This window comes from Neolamprologus brichardi, chromosome 17, assembly GCF_056152115.1.
Source record: "Neolamprologus brichardi isolate AB-2024 chromosome 17, ASM5615211v1, whole genome shotgun sequence".
NCBI lineage: Eukaryota > Metazoa > Chordata > Actinopteri > Cichliformes > Cichlidae > Neolamprologus > Neolamprologus brichardi.
The window spans coordinates 455,858-477,166 of record NC_142120.1 but is presented as its reverse complement, the minus strand read 5'-3'; the positions used below and the strand labels follow the sequence as shown (position 1 = coordinate 477,166).

Here is a 21,309-nt window from a genome sequence, read left to right as displayed (position 1 = left end):
TCGCTCTCTTCAACCAACGGCAGTCTTTCTTCAGCAGCCATTATCCTCTCCAAATAACTTCTGCTTAGCTTTCCGAGCTTCCCTCGGGTCCTCTTAATTGTTGTGACGCGCGTTCGAAACGCAGAGAGGTGCACTCGATTTGCCACACGGAGTAAAGCACGAGGGAGGGGCTAATGATCGGCTCAGTCATTTTTAATGATCGTTGAAAGCTCAGATCGTAATTTAGATTAAAATTCGATGAATTGAGCAGCCCTACCTGCAGGTGTGTAATACTGGACTTTCTACGAAGGTTTGAACTTTGGGAGTTTAAACAACAGAGAGAAGTGTGGAAATGTTCCTGCCTGTGCGAGAAAAGTTTATAAACTGTGTAGGGACGGTTTTACAGCCTTAACACATCTATGATAATTGTAAAAAATAAAGTTGGCTACTTCACGGATTTCACTTATCGCGGGTTATTCTCCCACGATGAACGAGGGACTGCGGTGCTGTATGTGCTCGATGGCGAGTAGCAGACAGAGTGAAACTAAAATAAAGTCCTGTCCCGTCTCAGATGTTTGACTCTTACCGCAGCTCCTTACATGTCGTCAGGATGCGTGTTCACCGCTAACACTGATATGTTCCATTAGTAACATACTTATAGTTCGTGTTGTCATGTGAATGCACCCACAACAGCAAGTCTGAGAACACATTTGGAGTCAGAGTGATGTTTGAGTATCTTCAGCCGAGGTGTCTTCCTCCCAGTTTGCAGGAACTGGTTCAGTCAGGCTAACTGGGTTCGTAGTGGAGCGTTTGTGATAGCAGCGCTGTCTTTCTGTGGAATGAGCCCCGTTCTGTTAACTGTCTACAGGCAGTCACTCAGCCACTCAGTCCTCCCAAGGAGGGCAACAGCGTACCCCCCCGCCCGCCTCTCCCCCAGTACTACGACTCATCAGACCGCCCCCCTCAAGTGCCCCCCCACCACTCACACCGTGGTGGCCCCATGCCCTCCCACACTTATCGTCCCGAAGACCGCAAAACCGGCAGCAGGAACGGAGCACACAGTGTAAGAATCGCTGAACGCGTTCATGCCCCACCCTCTCCGACCACATCGCCGCTCCCCCAACATCCTCAGTTTGCTGTGACTGGCACGCTTCAGTACACCGAGCCGATGCACCGAGCTCCTCATTTCACAGGATTCCTCCGCCATCTCTCCCCGTTTATTTCCAGACCCCATCCTAAAGAATAAATCCATGTGCATCTGTTCAAATACATCTAATTCATATCAGTGTGATGTGTGCCTGACTGATGCTGAACGTGTATATGATTGTATTCTTATCCTGAGATTTCCTTCCTATTGCACTCAAAGCAAGCTCCAGATTACCGGCTGTATAAGAGCGAGCCGGAGCTGACCACGGTGAACGAGGAAGTGGACGAGGCCAATGGTGAAGAGAAGGACAAGGCTGAGACTGAAAGTAAAGACAGCACATCATCCAAAGGTACGTTTATTAATCAGTGTGTGGCTCAGTGTTAGCCTCATTCTCGCTGCACTGTTTTTACTGTGCTTTAACCCTTTAAAACCGGTCAGAGCAGCACGCTCTGTTTTGCGTAACTATTTTTAAATCCTTGTAGCTCTGCAACCACGTGAGCTAGCGCAATAATTTTTTTGCATATGAAACCGGAGGAGTTGTACTTACATCTTATGCCATCAGCTTGTCCTCGGTCACAGTTTCCTTCCACATATAGCTTTGCAAAAACTGCATAAAAAGCACTTGCAGCAACAAAAACATAATATTCCAGAAACACGCTTTGCCGATCCGATCAGCTGTTTGTAACACTTCCTACGTTGGAATAGACGTCAGCGCGAACTTTCGCATGTCCACCATGACCTGCCCGAAACCGGAAGTGACGTCATTTTCGCGGAAATGTAGTTTTGTTTTGTTTTTTTATCATCAGGGCCTTATGAGCCTATACTGGTGTTTTTAAAAGTTATGTTTGACTTTATGACTTTCTGTGTGGTTTCTGGGATGCTTAGGACTCATATTGCACTGCTGGAAATAGTTTATTTTGATGCATATGCTGCTTTTTTGCAAATTTGCACAATAATATTTATTTTCGTTTTTCCTGCAGTGTATAAAAATTGGTGTATTTCAAAAATAAAACTATGAAGACACTTAAAATAAATTTCCTGTGGTGGGAAACTATTTTGTGCAACTTTTTTGTATTTACAGTTTTGAGGGATAAGCCTCTTAAATTTCTCTAACTAGAAATATATGTTAAAAAAACAAAAACGATTTTCAATTTTTTGGTAGTTTATTGCACTTTTTTGCAATTTATGTAATTACTATGCACTTAATGCAGACATATTATTAAAATTTGGGCTATAATGGTTGTATTGATGAAAGCAACTTGAAGTGCTCCCAAAAATGGCTCCACAGCATGTAAACATATAATATAAGCTCTGGCGGACTTGGTTCTATGGTAGGTCTTAAAGGGTTAAAGAAGCTGGCGTTTCGTGACAGGGTGTGGCTTAGCTGCAGAGGGGGTGGAGCAGTGGGTTCGGGGCACTGATGTCCAGATTGGGCTGAGTGAGTCCTCTGGCGGGCTGACCAGAGCCACACTTATTATAAAAGTCGCCCCCTGTTGGACAGTTACTGCATGGGCGATTATCTTTCAGCTGGCAACAAGTTATTCAACCCCAACTGGTGCAATGAGCTGCTTCACATTTCATAAACAACCATGTCGAAAGATGCATATCGTGGTTGTGGAAAATTGGTGTGCATCAAGCAGAGAAAACATCCAAGGAGACTGCAGAAACTATTGGGTTAAGAACTGTCGCATTATTAAAAGGTGGAGGGATGGTGGGGATCCATCGTCTTCGAGGAAGAAGTGTGGTGATTGTGATCGGCAATCAATTAAACGTTTGAAATCAAATCGCAGAAAAACAACAGTAGAACTCAGGGCTGTTTAATACTGAATGTAGAGCATTTCCACCAGCACAATGAGAAGCTGGGACTGAACAGCTGTGTAGCCATAATAAAACCAGTAATCAGAGGCAAACTGGGAAAAAGGCTTCAGTTTGCTAGCAAGCATAGAGACTGGACTCTGGAGCAATGGAAGAAGGTCATGTGGTCTGAGGAGTCCAGACTTACCCTGTTCTAGAGGGATGGGCGCATCGGGGTAAGAGGAGAGGCAGATGAAGAGATGCCCCCGTCATGCCTGGTGGTCTGGGGTTGCTGCAGTTGGTCCGGTCTGGGTTCAGCAACAGTTTGTGCTCCAAGAAGCAGGTCTGCTGACTCCCTGACCTGAATGACCAGGTTATCCCATCAATGGGTTTCTTCTTCTCTGATGGCACGGCCATATTTCCAAGGTGACAATGCCAGGATTCATCGGGCTCAAACTGTGAAAGCGTGACATCATTTACACACATGGTCTGGCCACCAGAGTCCAGACCTGAACCCCATTAAGACTCTTTGGGATGTGCTGGAGAAGATTTGCACAGCGGTCAGACTCGACCATCATCAGTTCTTGGTGACTAATTAATGCAACACTGGATGGAAATAAATGTTGTGACATTGCAGAAGCTCATGGAAACCATGCCACAGCAGATGCTGTAATCAAAGCTGAAGGCAGTCCAACTACGTACTAGAGATTTTGGTGGCGATGGTGGAATGTATCTGTTGAAGGGTATTAATGTTATATTATTTAATCAATTCGTCAAGTTTTAGAAGATGTCATTCAGAGGTCACTGAGTGTAGAAAGTGTTTACTGGCCACAGGTGAGGCTTTGCCCTTTGACCTTTTCATCAGCCCTACTGGATATTTATTTCTCTCACACCTGTGTTGGTAACGTTGGGACCTCACACTAACTTTCAGTTAAAACATGTAGCCTATATATTGTCTTTAGTCCTTTTAGTTGTTTTCATTAATGTGTGAGTGAGAGCATTGTCCGGCTGTTTCTCCAACAGTGTCCCCGTACCGAGTGGGTGTCATCCCCCCCAGGACCAAATCCCCAATGAGCCCTGCCGAGTCCTCCACTATCGCCTCCTACGTTACCCTGAGGAAGACCAAGAAACCTGAATCCAGATCTGTAAGTTTCACCTTTATAGTGTGGTAGATCTGTTACTCTGAGTCATGTCTGACGCATTTATTCAGAGCACATAAAAGGAAATGAAGCACTCTCTTACTGACCACTCGTAAATATGGATCAGAAGCAGAATCATCTTCGTTTGGTGACTCTGTTATATAGACCGCCCGCAGGGACGAGCGGGGATTTCTTTAGATATATATATTTTTAAAAACACCCAGCTCGCCCCTGCGGGCGGTCTATCCTTCAAGCTGAGGTCCTCTACCAGAGGTCTGGGAGCTTGAGGGTCCTGCAGTATCTTAGCTGTTCCCAGGACTGCGCTCTTCTGGACAGAGATCTCCGATGTTGTTCCCGGGATCTGCTGGAGCCACTCGCCTAGCTTGGGAGTCACCGAGTGCTCCGATTACCACGGGGACCACCGTCACCTTCACCCTCCACATCCTCTCCAGCTCTTCTCTGAGCTCTTGGTATTTCTCCAGCTTCTTGTGTTCCTTCTTCCTGATGTTGCTGTCATTGGGAACCGCTACATCGATCACTACGTCTTCTTCTGTTTGTCTACCACCATTTTGTCCGTCTGTATCTGGAAGTCCCACAGGATCTTAGCTCGGTCATTCTCCACCACCCTTGGGGGCGTCTCCCATTTTGACCTCGGGACTTCCAGGTTATACTCGGCACAGATGTTCCTGTACACTATGCCGGCCACTTGGTTATGGCGTTCCATGTATGCCTTGCTGCTAGCATCTTGCACCCTGCTGTTATGTGCTGGATTGTCTCATCTTTACACAGCCTGGGGTCTTGCCTGGTGTGATAGACCCCAGCCTCTATGGATCTTGTGCTCAGAGCTTGTTCTTGTGCTGCCATGATTAGTGCCTCTGTGCTGTCTTTCAGTCCAGCTTTGTCCAGCCACTGGTAGGATTTCTGGATATCAGCCACCTCCTCTATCTGCCGGTGGTACATACATGCAGGGGCCTGTCCTTCCATGATGGTTCCTCGTCTCCCTCCTCTTTCTTAGATTTCTGCTGCCTGAGGTATTCACTGAGCACGCTGTCAGTTGGGGCCATATTCGTGATGTATTCTTGGATGTTCGTTGTCTCATCCTCTTAGCATGCAGTCTCAGGGTGCTGGACTGGTCTGCAACGTTGCCTTCTGGTAGTTTGATCCCCTCTGACTACCTTCCCTCTCTTTGTTACCATCCAACTACACTTCTCCAGCCTGAACGACATCCCGATGTCATTGCTGTAGATCCTGGTAGTGTGGATCAGTGAATCCATGTGTCGTTCACTCTTGGCATACAGCTTGATGTCATACATCAAGCTGTATGCCAAGTTGTGGCTGAAGGGGGTTCAGGCGTATGCAGAACAGCAGTGGGGACACAGCATCGTCCCTGATGATCCTGCAGCTCGTGCTTTGGGCTTGAAGTTGTCCTCTAGTGTGTCCGCCACATCTCCATTGAGCTCCAGGCGCTCAGGGTCGTTGATCTTGTACAGGTCCAGGCCTTCTAGGATCCTGGTGTGGCATTGAGCCATAGGCCTTCCTCTAATCAGTGCAGGCAGTGCACAGGTTGGTCGGCCTGGTCCTGCAGTCTTGGCTGACTGCTCGGTCTGCCAGCAGCTATGGTATTTCTGCCTTTGTCATGAGGAGTGTGCATTGAGCCACATGCTTGTTCATCTCAGCCGCTATGATGCCTGACAGGAGCCTCCATGTGCTGCTGAGACACAGTGTGGTAACTAGTATAACTGTGTTTTTGTGAGCTGGTTACAGTAAAAGGCAGCGTGGTCACACATGATTAATATCTACATGAACAACACGATGACCCTGCACTCTGACTTTAACGAGCTCGGGCCGTTAAAGGCCAACAAAGGAGCTGGAGCTGAAGTCTTCTGGGGAAATGTGAACTTCTTTGTGGCAACATTTAAATCTCAGACTGTGCTTGCAGGTGAATTTTTAATCTTTTGTTAAAATGTTGCCTCTCTGAAAGCCACAGTCACAGTTTGAGGTGAAAACTTTTCCCGTGCAGGATCGTCCCAAAAGTGCAGTGGATCAAATCGGATTTGGGGAGAGAGAGGTGGGCAGAACAAGGATGAGTGTAGAGGAGCAGCTGGATCGGCTACGAAGAAACCAGGAGGCCTCGCTGCTCCGTGAGAAAAAGAGAGAAACCCCGACCCGCTCGCCGTCCTTCAGCAAAGACAATCCATTTCTTCTTCTGCAGGTGTGTCTCTCACGCACGCTTCAGTTCAGATGTGACCTCTGCGCTTTGAAATCTGTTAACTCAGGGGTTCATGTTCCCCTTGTGCAGACTCGTATCCCAGCAGGAGCCGGTGCAGACCCTTTGGAGCTGGAGGCTGCTCTGCAGCAGCTGAAGGTGGAGCACAAGGAGCAGAGCAGAGCTTCTGTCGACGCTGCAGGAAGCTGCACAGAAAGAACGCCGACTGTTGCAAAGGTTTGGATTTATTCACGTTTTTGTACTTACAATTACAGGTGCAAAGGGTCGAGGCAATAGTTCAGATACCTGTGGACAACCAACCAAAGCACTGCACAAGATAAAGGTGGAGTAAGTAGAGCAGCGTATCAGGGGAGATTTGTGCCAGAAGGAAAACAGTGAAAGATGACGAGACGAGTGAAGGTGGAGCAAGAGGTCGCAGTGTTAGGAAATACATCGACTCAGGCTGTGAGGAGACGAGGTTGGAGAGGCAAAGATAAGGTGGAGCTGCCAGGCAGGATGAAAAGAGGACCACAGAGAAGATTCATGGATGTATGCAGAGGGCTGATCTAACAGAAGAGGATTAGAGTGAGGGAGGCAGATGTGACACACGGAGAAGTCACAGCCAGTAACTCTGCAGCACGACTGGGCTGGAGGGAGACTAACATAACATTTTCATCCAAGACTTCACGCAAAAACACCGACATGTGACCTTCATGAGACGCAAATGTAGACTGCATTCAGTTTCTAAGTCTTGTTCTTTGTGTCTTGTTCCATTGTGAAAGAGACACTTGCTGCACTCTGTACACACAGCACCAGAATCGTTTCATTTCCATCTGCAGGAGACGCCCACAGCAGAGGAGGTGAAAAATGGCAAATGTGAGGAAGCAAAGCAAGACGGGAACACGAGCCTGCAGAGTGTGGACGAGCCGCAGACGGGCAGATTAGATCATGAGGTACTGTTTTATTTCCCAGGACATCTGTGCAGCAGATAGTCAATGTTTATTAGTGTGACCAAACTTATTCAGTGGTGATAGGAAGCATGTTAGATACTGAAGGTCGAGAACTAGAAGGAAATGGCTTTACCTGGGAAACGTGGAAGTGGGATGGACTTCCATAGAAGCAGGTGGCTGTGATCACACAGAGCTGGTGATTCTGCCAGAGCGACTCAGGGAGAGACGAGCCAGTTTCTGAGACGACCTCGGTGCACCAGGAGTGACTGAGCAGACGATCTTAGTACGAACTAAGGAGCTCGATCAGGCAGCTCGGGCTGTGTTGTTGATCATTTTAAAAGTAAGCAGCAGGGCTGGGTATCGTCACTGATTTCTAGAATCGATTCAATTCCGATTCACAAGGTCCCGAATCGATTTGATCCACGATTTGATTTAATTTGATTTGAATCTGGGAAATTTTGACAGTCAGAAATATTATAATTCAGATCAGTACATTTACATATTTTTGTATCTAGAAAAAGGAAGCTGAGACACATGCAGACTTTATCAAAGGTGTGAGCGTCACAGCAGAGGCCTTTGTGTCAAAGTAGCTGAAGATAAACACAGAAACACATGAAGGAGATTTTCCTGTTCTGGGATTTTATAAAAATATTCTGCAGTCGATCAGAAATGAAAGAAATCCATTAATCAACACATGAACATCACCTCTGAAGTTTTATTAGAGAGTTTATAGAGTATTAAAGTCTCCGTGTTCCTGCTCTCATTTACTGTCTCAGCTGTTTGGTGAGATTCTGGCATTTCGGGCAAAATCAATTTATATTAAAAAATCGATTCAGGATTTTAATGAATCGATTTTACGTTATCCAAGCCAGAATCAATTTAATCGATAAACCGATTATAAAAACCCAGCCCTAGTAAGCAGCAGTATTTTACATTGGATGCAGAATTTAATGGTAGCCAGTGCAGGTCAGCTGGGACAGGTAACCTCCCAGTTCCCGTCATTCTGAACAGTTTGCAGTCTATGAAGGAGGCGAGTGATGCAGTGATCCAGCCTGCAGGTCACAAAGGCCTGAACAAGCTGTTCCAGGTCCTTGTGCAGAACATAATGCTCAGCCTCAGACATGAGACGCAGCTGGTAGAAACTAGATCGAACTACAGCGGACACAGCAACACGCCCAGACTGCTAAAGTGTCAGAGAGGGAGCTGGCACGGGAACCAAAGGCATCACAAACTTGTCCACGAGGAATATTATCAAATACTATGATTTTAGTTTTCTTATCATTTAAGATGAGAGTTTCCTAAGAGCCGCTCTTTGACCTCACACAGGATCAGTAGATCTGTATGTCGTCAGCGTAACCGTGATAAGCGATATTGTATTTCTCAAAGATTGCACCTAGAGGGAGCATGTACAGCGAGAACAGAGTAGGGCCCAGCACAGATCCTTCAGGCACAGCAGACGAGTGCAGCGCAGGAAGAGCAGGTGCCCAGGTCGACCGAGAAGCACCTGTTGGAGAGGTATGACCAACCACGGGCGACATGCCGACAGTATGCTCAAGCCTCGCTAACAACAGGCTGTGATCCACCAGGTCAAAAGCCGAGGATAAATGCAATAGAGCTCGGACCGCGGCGCCTCCAGTATCAGCATTAGAAGATCATTAAGGAGCAAAGCTGTGTCAGTGCTGTGGTTTAAAGGCAGGAAGTTATCAATAATGTCGTTCACGTCCAAATACGCCTGGAGAAAGAACTGTCCTCTCGACAATGTTAGACAGGAACGGGAGCTTAAAGATGTGATTCACATAATCATCATAATCAAGGCTCCTTCTCTAAGAACAGGCTGGACTACGGCAGGTTTCAAAGCTGACGCAGCCAGAGACTGAAGGAGGATCCATTAAACATAAAATACTGCGTCCAATTACGTCGAAGCAGTCGTTGACTCTGCAAGACGGGAGGATATCATATATAAGAGTAGTGTTGTTCAGCTCATCGCTTCAGAGTGAGGACACGGGCTCAAACTGATGATGAACAACCAGGAGCAGAAACAGGACTCGACACTGAAGGAAGCGAAGAAACTTTATCTAAGATTTAAAAGTTGTTCACAAAGATCCGGCGAGCACGCCAGCGGCATATCAGGACGGGGATTGACCACCGAATTAAAATTTAAATAGCGTTCGGGGGTTTTGACCATGAGCCAGGATCATTCTTGATAAGAAAGCCGCTTTCGCCATTTTAGCAGCAGCTGGCACGTAGGATTTGACAGGATACCTGGAGTTTATCTTTGCTCCACCTCCTCTCATCACGGCGGCAGACACGTCGCGCCACGTGGAGGCGTTTAACCAGCGTTGGGAAAAGGTTCATTTTAATAGGTGCACCAGTGTCAAGCATAGAGGAGCGTATGGATAACAAGGTGTTGGCAAAGTCTTCAACCATATGAGAGGCAGAACAATTAGTGGACGCAGAATTCAGGAAAGACAGTTTGAGCATTAACGACACGTGAAGCAGGAACTCAGTGCAGCAGTATCTAAGTCAGACTGTGGAGTGGTCCGAGATCCCAACGTTGTTCATATCCTTGATGCAAATGTCCGAGCCTCAGGAAAAGACCGAGTCCAGGGTGTGGCCCTGAGCGTGGGAAGGTTTGTTTACCTGCTGAACGAGGTTAAACGAGTTAATGCAAGAAAGTCTTCAGCTGACGTCCTTACAGCAGACGTGTGTATTAAAGTAATAAGAACACAGATATGTTTAAAAAGAACAGATCCTACAAGGTCGGCAAACTCAGAGATAAAAGTCTGATTGTATTTAGGCGGCGATGGACCACAACACACAGAGTAGCCTAACAGTCATCTCCAGCAGCTGGGCTTCAAAGCTGGGGTAGGCACGGGGGGGGGAGCTGTGAAGGTTACCGAAGCTAAGCCACCGCCTCTGCCAGTCAGTCTAACAAAGGCACAGTCTGGGGGGAGGACCTCGGAGAAGGGGAGGGACTCACCGGGCGAATCCAGGTCTCCATCAGGAGTAAAACGTCCAGCAGTGAGGAAGAAGTCGTTTAAAAGAAAGGTCTTGTTCGCCAGTCACCTGACATTTAGTAAAGCCATCCGTGTCCAGGCAGCTAGGTCACCACGGGTAGCACGCCGCAGAGCACTTAGGGTGCTGTGATGGACGCCACGTCGGACGTAATCCAGGGTTGAACAGGGAGGCGTGCCACTGGAAGGGTAGCTTTAATCAGCGGGCTGATCCACCGATCGCTCACTTTAGCATCAAAGCGGCTCCGGAGGAAGCGTAGACTATCCCGGCCAGCAGGTGGATAATTGCCTTTGCTTTAAGGTAAGCCTTGAGGCGGACGCAGAGACCCCTCCTTTACCCCGTTTCCTGTAATGTTTCTTGTGCAGGTTGGGAAGGGTAAGCAGGAAATACCCAGGTTCCAGCATGGATCGAGCGATGCAGGAAGAGAATCGGAGATTTAAAAGCGTTTGTCTGTCGTAGGTTATTATTGCACAACCACATGATGAGCATGAACCAAAAACATAAGGAGCACTGTGCCGAGGTCCAGTAAAGGAAGGAAAGGTAGAAAGCAGAAGCACCGGCGAGGACGGGCAGCCACACACACCGGCGCCATCTCAAAAAATTATGATGTCAATAATGCTGACTCAGAATGGCGCCAAAGCAAGTTTTAATGACATCAGTCGGCCTTTAACAGGCTTGAGCTGTCTGTACCAACAGTTCACATCATGCAGTCGTAGCTGTGAAAGCAGCCTCAGTCAGTTTGCTGTGAATCTTTATTGTTTCCAACCTTCAGATCTGCGTTCTCTCATGAAAGTGAATCTGTGTTGTAGCTGTGTGAGAGTCAGAAGGTGGTGATCCTGGACTTGGGCTCGCAGCCTCAGCGGGTGGAGATCGTGAACCTCGAGCCGTTCGAGGACGATGAAAGCCGAGAGCAAGATCTGACCAGCTCACCGACAAACGCCACCACTGAAAACAGGTGTGTGTGTGTCTGTGTGACACACTGACACGAGCTGAGAGCTACATAGGAAACAGCTCGCTGCAGCACCAACTCGATAGAGCTACAGTCTGATGTCCATCACTGAAACTAATCCATCGTTACCTGTTCTGCTTCCTGCAGCTTCCAGATCGTTGAGGCTGAGACTCCGAGCCCTGAGCCCGAGGTCGAAGAGATGACACGACCGAGGGGAGAGAAGAACCTCGGGAAGAGCCTGGATTCATACAACCAGCTGACAGCAGACAGCAAAAAACACAACAACAGTATTTTGGCATGTAGGTCAAAAGTCTTTCTTTGTACCCACATCAAAGCCATATTAACTCCTCACACGTGAAAACATTAACACTGGTTAATCTTTGGCTTATATCTGTACATGTCTCATGTTTGTCGAGATCATTTAAACCATAGGTGTCAAACTCTGGCCCGTGGGCCAAATTTGGCCCGCAGCCTAATTACATTTGGCCCGTGAAGCCATACCAAATTACTATCAGAGCTGGCCTACTGGTATTATACAGCTAATATATATATTGTTTAGTATTAAGCTTTGCTTGTTCCATATTCAGTTTTTCAGCAAAACCTGTTTGAGTCCATAAGAAAAGATTCATTCTTATATCTGGAGGAAGATATTTTTTTCAATAAATATTAATGTTAGCCCGCGACTTTGTTCCAGTTTTGAATTTTGGCCCACTGTGTATTTGAGTTTGACACCCCTGATTTAAACCAACGTTGGTAAAAACTGATTCTCAGGTTAGTTTCATTTTTCCTCTGGACCTTTGAAACAGACCAAAGTATCTTCAAACATACAAACAGGACTGATCTACTTCAGCAGTAACTTTAGGTGCGCTCTGTGTCCTCACAATCACGTGTCACTATCCATGTTTCTGTGTGTGGGAAACACTGAAAACTGAAGTCAGAAATGTTGTGCTGACATCATCGTGGGCTGTTGCACAGGTAGAAATATACGAGCAACAGTTATCCAACAGTCGGTGGATATTTTGGCATTGCACAACCAGAATTACAGTTTATTGATTACTAAGCAGAGAAATCACTTTATTGATATTATTAACATGTGAACAGATAATACATTTGATCTAATGTGTCATTGAACTGATCTACATTAAGCTAAAAGTATAAGAAGACTGAAGTGTCGGGCTGAAACCTGCTGCATGAGGAACTTGTTCTTCTTCACGCTAACAGCTGCTGAGGCGGCTTCAGGCTGCGCGTTTACTTTACACCAATCAAGAATAAGCGTGACCCTCTTCTGCTTTCCTGCCTTTAGAAAACATCTACACGAGTCTTCAGTGACACTTGTGGTTCGATCTAACTGTCCTCTCTGTGTATATAGAAAGTTTTCATTTTACATGCACCTTTGTGCTGCATCTAACCTGAAGCTGGAATCACTCAGGTGGCTGCTTTCAGCTTCTTGTTGTATTGACTGTAGAGGTGGAAGAAAAGCCCACTCTGTGTGTTTTGCTGTGAGATGTTCCTTCTGATGGCTTTTGGACCCTGTGACTGTTGTAGGGAGATGAATATTGACCATAGCATACACTCTAATGGAGAGATAAGAGAAATCTTAAGCTACACAAGACACGTGTTTCTGCTTTGATGGTTTGAAATGTTTGAAACCCACATCTGTGCCACCATAATGTCTCAGACCCCACAGACATTCCTTGGACTTGAAGCTCGGTTTGTCCTCTCCGGCAGTGTTTCCCAGCCTTTTGGAGCCACGGCAAATATTTCATGTTAGAAAAATTACACCAAACAAAAATGTCACAAAAAGCATATTAATAATTTCCCCCGTGCAGCAGGTACAGCTGACGTGGCTCAGGTTGTGCCCAGTATGGCTGCTGTGCTTTCTTCTGACCACTACTCCTGCTCGGGCCTTCATCTGGGTCGGAGTTTCTGCAGGACCGAGTCAGCATGACTGCTTTTTCTTTTCAAATATTTATCTGCTACGCTGCGTCGTCTCGCTGCGTCGTCTCGCTGCGTCGTCTCGCTGCGTCGTCTCGCTGCGTCGTCTCGCTGCGTCGTCTCGCTGCGTCGTCTCGCTGCGTCGTCTCGCTGCGTGACGATTATGTCATTTCTTCTTCTGTTTTACTGGCAGTTGACAACCCATTTATTAGAGCAGGTAGGTTTACTGCCCTCTAGTGGAAGAGATGTAATTGTTCTGCCCGTTACTCTGATCACTTACAGCAGGGGTGACCAACTCAGGCCTCGAGGGCCGGTGTCCTGCAGGTTTTAGGTCTCACCCTGGGTCAACACATCTGAATCACATGATGAGTTCATTATCAGGTCTGTGAAGAACTTCAAGACATGTTGAGGAGGTCATTTAGCCATTTAAACAGGCTGTGTTGGATCAAGGATCTAAAACCTGCAGGACACCAGCTTAGAGGACTAATCCGGTAGAACCAGAGGCTGTGTCCCAGTTCAGGGTCTGCAGCCTTAAAGGCCGCATTTTAAGGACGATTACGTCACAGCGACGCGACGAAGGTTGTCCCAATTCAAAGGCTGCACGAAATGCGGCCCTCAAATGCGTCCTTCTTTTCCCCGGATTTGAAGGATGGGTCCGTGTATCCTCCATTGCCCAACATATCAACAACAAAAACACTAACAACTCTCAGATGACCTGAAGACAAAGATTGTTCAGCATCATGGTGGGAAGGACACAGAAAGCTGTCTCAGAGATGTAGGCCGTCTGTCTCCACAGTTAGGAACATATTGAGACAATCAAAGGCCACAGGCTCAGTTCAAGTTAAAGCTGGAAGTGTCAGACCAAGAACATCTCGGATAGACCGAAGCGACGGTGAGAACGGTCAGAGTCGACCCACAGACCAGCACCAAAGACCTGCAACATCATGTTGCAGCAGATGGAGTCACTGTGCAGCGTTCAAACACTCGGCACATTTTACACGAGGAGATGCTGCATGTGAGAGTGATGCAGAGGAAGCCTTTGCTCCGCCCACAGCACAAACAGAGACGCTAAAGCACATTTGGACAAACCAGCTTCATTCTGGAATAAGCTGCTGTGGACGGATGAAACTAAAAGTTAAAGTTCATAAAAGTTATTTGGGCATAACAAGGGGCGTTATGCATGGAGGAAACAGAACACAGCAGTCAAAGAAAAACACCTGCTGCCTCCAGTAAAATATGGTGCTGGTTCCATCATGCTGTGGGGCTGTGTGGCCAGTGCAGGGACTGGGAATCTTGACAGTCTGATTTAGTCTCATGAACAACATCAGCTGATTGTTATTTACTAACTAATCTTAAATGACTGTTCAGTACAGAAATGAAGCCCAACAATCATGTTTACAGTCCTGTGGTCTCAGCCTCAGATACTCAACTAATCAAAGCTCATGTAGAAACAAATGAACAAAATGTGTTCTTCTTCATTTCTGTCAAACACAGCTGTTTGAAACGTTTCCAGCTGTTAGTGTTGTGGTTGCTAGGCAACCTGGGCAGCCCAGCGGAGGCTAGACCGTCCGTTTCACAAGCCTCGCACTCCCGGCCTCAGCGGTCTTTGAGTGCGCGGCCCTTGTGGACTGTTAAGGATGCAGACCGTGAATTGGGATACAGCCAGATAATCTTCCACGGCACACCTGATCATTTGGCACAGCGGTGTGCCTGCTCTGTGAGACCTCACATAGACCGGTGGGCAGCTCTCAGAATCATTTCCAATCCACTGAATTTACTACAGGTGGACTCCAGTGACGTTGTTGAAACGTCTAACAGGTGACCAGTGCAGATGGGACGCACCTAAGCTCAGTTTTGAGTGTTATGGCAAAGGCTGCATTACTTTTTAATTGTGATACATTTTCAAAAATGTCAAGCCAACATTTTTCACTGTGTCATTATTTTGTATAATTTTGAGGTGAAAGAATAATTGGATCCATGTTGAGGCTGTAACGTGACAGCATGTGGAACGAGCGAATACTTTCCAGATGCTCGGTACAATAAAACCATAAAACACTAATTAAACACTTTGACACTTCTGTCTTATGATTCATTTAGTTAAATATTGACTAATGACTGTTTGTCTCCCATTCATTTCATCGTTATATACAATTGACTGTAATTCCTAAATGCAGCTGAACGTCTTTAGCCTCAGGTTTATTTTTGGACTTACAATCCACTGCTGGTGCACAGACGCATGTTTTTGATGCTTATACTGTCATCTCCAAACTAAATACACTGTATACGATAGTGTCTACTGGAACATGTGCAAAGCTAACAAAATTCACCCCCCATTTTATTAACTACCAGCGTTTGTTGATAATGTTCAACCATATAATTAGTGTTGTTATAGACGGTTATGTGCTGGACGCCCAGCACGGAATAAGCGACGAAACAAGTCCCAAAGAAAGTTCTTCATTCAAACTACAAACCAAAAGTCTGAAAAAGATTTTCTCTTTAATGTTGTTTCCTTGTTGGCCTTTCACGCCGTGTTACGTAAGATATTATTAAACCAACGATTATTCTTATTATTTATAAAAACATCTTGTTTTTTATAATCAGCAGTGCTTTCCACTGTGCAAGTATAACAACAACAATAACAATAATAATAATAATAATAATAATAATAATAACAATAATAATAATAATAATAACAATAACAACAATAATAATAATAAAAATAATAACAATAATAATAATAATAACAACAATAACAACAATAATAATAATAAAAATAATAACAACAATAATAATAATAACAACAATAATAATAACAATAATAATAACAATAACAACAACAATAATAATAAAAATAATAACAATAATAATAATAATAATAACAATAACAACAATAATAATAATAAAAATAATAACAACAATAATAATAATAACAACAATAATAATAACAATAATAATAACAATAACAACAACAATAATAATAAAAATAATAACAATAATAATAATAATAATAACAATAATAATAATAATAATAATAATAACAATAATAATAATAATAATAATAACAATAACAAAAATAATAACAATAATAATAATAATAACAATAATAATAATAATAACAATAATAATAATAATAATAATGATTACAACAATAACAACAACAATAATAATAATAATAATAATAATAATAATGATAATAACAATAACGATAATAATAATAATAATGATAATAACAATAATAATAACAATAACAACAATAATAACAATAACAATAATAACAATAATAATAATAATAACAATAATAATAATAATAAAAATAATAACGATAATAATAATAACAACAATAATAATAATAATAACAATAATAATAATAATAATGATAATGATAACAACAACAATAACGATAACAATAATAATAACAATAATAATAATAATATAATAATATACCAGTTGCATCTAAATCACTTTCTATCTTATGACTCACCAAATACTTGTTCCAATTCTCCAGAAGGATTATCTTCTAACACCCAGTAGTTTGTGTTAATAAAGCTGCATCGATGGTTAAAGTACTTGTAGGTAAATAAGTGAAAAAGAACAGCACTAATCTAAATTTCATTCTCCTCTTCTTGTCCTCTTTGCAGCACAGACGTTCACGTTGGTGAGCAGTGACACGTGAGCAATGCCCGGACATCCTCACCGGCGTCCCATTGAGCTCAAATGTAACCAGCCTGCACAGAGCAATGCTTCCTGCATTTACAACTGTTGGCACGAGTGTTACGTGCCAACACAGAGACTGAGAGGATGATGATTCAGACTGACGACACCGAGACGACCAGCCATCATATTCAAAGAGGCAGATATTCAGTATCTTTAGTGCTCATTAGATCTGCCGGCACATACTCTGTCCTTAAAAACACATTCTGTGGAGACGTCAGCATATTCTAGGACTGTGAAATGGTTTAGTTTAAAAATGATGTGGTTTAACTACAAAAAGCCTGAAGAAGCCCAGAAATTCATAGCTGTAGTGTTACAATAAAGCTTCAGCGTAAAACAGCTGTGCTAAATACGATTAAAAGCAAAATGCAATCCCAACTCCAAAGTTAAAGTACAAGTTATTAAATGTTTAAAAGATCAACATTGATTCAATTTTGTTTACATAGCACCAAATCACAACAGTCGCCTCATGAACTGTATATAGGAAAGAAGGACCGTGTAATTGTGCGAGCAGCAGAAAGGAAAAACTCCGGTTTAACAGGAACAAACTTCCACCAGTATCAGGGAGGTGCAGCCATTTCCATGGCTGGTTGTTGATGTGAGGAAGATAAAGAGAGCCAGAGATGATGATTATTACTAATGATTAAATGCAGAGAGGCGTATAAACTTGGAGAAAAAACCTTCCCTCTCCACACTTTTCAGTGTTAAAATACAGGAGCAAACCTGCTCTCAGTGTTTCACGCGTCTAATTCAGTATATTGACAACACTGCATTTCTCAGATTTAATGTTTGATATGTTGCCTTTGTGCTATTTTTTTAATTGAACAAGGCTTTAAATAATCAAACAAGTCAAATTACTTTTTACACAGAGCCCCTGCTTTTTGGGAATGTGTTGTAAACAGGAAGGAGTTGACCAGGTGACCAAACCACAGGTGAAAGGGAAAGGTTTGCCTTTTCCAGGCAGCATGGAGCCACTGCTCTGGTGTAAATACCTCTGAGTAGCCCTGAAACACCGAGTGGAGCCTGATGCTGATGAAAGGATTTAGACCTCGCAGGAGACGTGTAGTGTCCAGTCACTTTTATGGACCGTGTGATTCAGTTAGCTTCATAAAATCTGGGTGGTTTAGTGATAATGGCTTTGTAATCTGTGGCACATGAGCAATCCAAAGCTTTTCCATGATCCAAAGGCCCACATATAGCAGAGTAACAAACCATTCATCTTGTAAATGGAAATTATGACACGTGGCTCCTTCCTCACCTCAGGACAAATGGCCAGTCCTGACATGAAGTGTTTGTAAATGTCTTTGGAAATATCTGGATAAATCCCTGTAATCTAGACTCAGACTGGTGTGGTGTAAGGGGTGATGGAGAAACCAGTGGACTGTTGTGTCTAGTCTGAGGTTGGCACTAACCCCATCAAGCATCTGAACTCCTGAGTGAGGGGAAATAAGCTGACAGGCAGATTGGACGTTCAGTTTAAGGGTTAAGCTTTTAATTTAATCATCAGTTTTGACATCAAGCGCATCCATATATATATACAGTTTGTTTGGCTGAGTTCAGGTGGCGTGATATTTTGCAGTTGCTCACTGTATTGTGCCTTTTCGTGTTCATTCGTGAGTGAGAGGCAGTGGAGCATGAAAGGAAGGAGGACCTGAAGTTTACCAACCCAATGTTCAAATCTTCGCCTGTGCGTCAACCTTTGCAGTAGCCGGTTGGTCCAGACACTGAAACATAAACTCAGATTATTCACTTTAACCTTTTTTTAAAGATTGTACCACTTATCTGGTAAAAGTGAAAACTTAATGTTTTGCTTCCACTTGTTACGCTACAGCCATGTGCTGCCACGGAGCCAGCGTGTTGTTTTTCTCCAAAACACCATGTGGGAATATTTCTGGGCAAGAATCTGAGCTAAACCATTGTACAGTCTCACTTTTATGTGTGACTTCTTTTGGATGTAATGTAGCCTCATAAAACTGTGTTGCCAAATACATACACGTGTACAGAGCTTTTGATACCTTACTAAGTGCTAAAGTCATCCTAACATAACTATTAAATAACAGTTATCTGTAGTTCTGGTGGACGGGATATTAGCTGTTCCTGAGTTGCTAGAGATGAGTGTACAGCTGTATATACGAGCATCTGAGAAGCCTCATCGCAGACGGCACAGCACCAAACGACACAGTGCTTTACTTTAACCCCAAGTGGCCGCTAATCTTTAACCTGCTCGGATCTGGATCCTTTGGTTGATTTCAGACTGGAGGGATCCCACATCTTTTACACCTGCAAAATAACAGATTAGCCTTCATTTTAATATAAGTATATCCATATATTATATGAATATTAAGCTGTTTTTTACTTTAACAAGGTGCCACATCATGCTGCTGTTTGTTTTTGTTTTTTACAGATTAAGGTATGAAGTTAGGATTGTTTATGTTGAGCAGATGGTTTGAATACCCTGACGTGCTTGCAAAGCCACACATAATATGCGAATGAGTTGAATTTGAAGTCTTTCTCAGTTTGTGTCTCTTTGTTTTTCCTCACTTTGGTTTGTATCAGTTAGAAAATACACATAAAAAGATTCTTAGTTTGACTCTGTCCTAGGTGGTGGAAACTCAGAAAACGGCACATGTACAAAGCAATAAATAGGTATTTGAAGCCCCAGGACATTAAAAAATTAAGAGATAAATAAACTGTAAAAAAAATTAAGATAAGATAGAAAACTTTATGTACACAGTGAAAAAAGAAGAGTGAATATTATAAGTATAAGAAATTATTATCATTAATATTAGAGTCAATATGCAAAACATTCATATCTCATCTGTTTTATATCATGTGAAATAAATGTTGATGTTCTTAAAACATGCTTGTTTCACTTTTCTCTTTGAAGTGATGCTTTTCAGGGCGGATTCTTTCATCACAATTCAGTTTTATTTAAATAGCACCAAATCACAACAACAGTCACCTCAAGGCGCTTTGTATCGTAAGGTAGACCCCACAATCATACAAAGAAAAACCCAACAATCATATGACCCCCTATGAGCAGCACTTTGGTGACAGTGGGAAGGAAAAACTCCCTTTTAACAGGAAGAAACCTCCAGCAGAACCAGGTTCGGGGAGGGGCGGGGCCATCTGCTGTGATTGGTTGAGGTGAGAGAACGAAGACAGGATAAAGACATGCTGTGGAAGAGAGACAGAGGTTAATAACAGATATGATTCAATGTCTGAGGCAGCACGGTGGCACGGTGGTTAGCACTGTTGCCGCACAGCAAGAAGGTCCTGAGTTCAATTCCACCATCAGGTCTTTCTGTGTTTGCATGTTCTCCCCGTGTTTGCGTGGGTTCCCTCCGGTACTCCGGCTTCCTCCCACCGTCCAAAGACATGCAGCTTGTGGGGATAGGTTAATTGGATAATCCAAATTGCCACTAGGTGTGAATGTGCGAATGAATGTGATTGTCTGTCCCTGTGTGTTGGCCCTGCGACAGACTGGCGACCTGTCCAGGGTGGACCCCGCCTCTCGCCCTGTGACAGCTGGGATAGGCTCCAGCGCCCCCGCGACCCTGAAAAGGATAAGTGGAAGCGAATGGATGGATGGATGGATGGATGATTCAATGCAGAAAGGTCTGTTAACACATAGTGAGTGAGAAAGGTGACTCAGAGACACTAAACATATTATAATTTCAGCATGTGCACCCTCTAAAGCTTTTGATGACTCCTCATATCAATCACAGGACTCGTTGAAGGACCCACACACCCTGTGGATGAAATGATTATGTCTAATTCTGTCCCACACCACTGTGTGATCTAAAACTCTCTGATGGGCTCAAATGTTTTCTTCTCTGAGGATCAATGAGTGGTGCTCATCTAGGCCTCTGAAGAGAAAACCACTAATCTAGCAAGCTACTGGTACCTATGGGCAACATGTTTGTAGGCTTCCAGTAAAGCTGCAAATATGTGGATGAAGAGCCGACGGCAGGCCCGGAGTTCCTGTTCGATGTTAGTCTCACTATGAATATGGAAAAAAGAGGATACATTTTTCAGATGGTGATTTACTTGCAAGCAGCCTCATCCTACAGTGACCGGTCGTTGCTATTTGCCCACAAACTAACACCAAAGAGATTTCCGGCACATATGTATGTAGAAGTGAAACATACTGGCAGACATATACTAACTTTTATTATGGATTACTCAGCCAACTGGTCTCAAGCCCAGTGTATTGTATTTACCAACCATCGAAAGAAACAGTATTTACTGAAAGCCTGTTTCCATCCACACACAAGCAGAGAAGGGACAGGCCTCCATTTCACCCAAACAATTGATCAATGACGTCAGCACACTTCTCGGCTTCTGTCAGTGGAGTGGGCTGAGATTTAACTCGGGAAAGTGTTGATGCTGACACGAAGGCTCCGAAAAACTCCTGAGAGCAGCGCTGGCGTGAGGAACGCGGAACAATGTGCCTCTTCAGCACTTTCTGCCTGGACTCCTTT

The 21,309-nt window shown here is 44.0% G+C and overlaps 1 protein-coding gene across 7 annotated transcripts in view; it reads left to right on the top strand.

Moving 5' to 3' along the window:
- Positions 1-19,635, top strand: part of LOC102783814 (pleckstrin homology domain-containing family A member 5-like) — a 128,299-nt gene extending 108,664 nt beyond the window's left edge. For 5 of the 7 annotated variants that reach the window (XM_087830746.1, XM_087830749.1, XM_087830747.1 and 2 more), the window contains 9 exons: positions 848-1,042; positions 1,346-1,475; positions 3,944-4,065; positions 6,080-6,271; positions 6,359-6,502; positions 7,105-7,218; positions 11,040-11,185; positions 11,327-11,478; positions 16,753-19,635. In XM_087830746.1, coding sequence (XP_087686872.1) covers positions 848-1,042; positions 1,346-1,475; positions 3,944-4,065; positions 6,080-6,271; positions 6,359-6,502; positions 7,105-7,218; positions 11,040-11,185; positions 11,327-11,478; positions 16,753-16,787 — 1,230 coding nt within the window. In that variant the 3' untranslated portion in view covers positions 16,788-19,635. The remainder of the gene's footprint in view (positions 1-847; positions 1,043-1,345; positions 1,476-3,943; positions 4,066-6,079; positions 6,272-6,358; positions 6,503-7,104; positions 7,219-11,039; positions 11,186-11,326; positions 11,479-16,752) is intronic. The other 2 variants (XM_087830745.1, XM_087830748.1) reach the window with 2 other exon arrangements.
- The last annotated feature ends 1,674 nt before the right edge of the window (positions 19,636-21,309 follow it).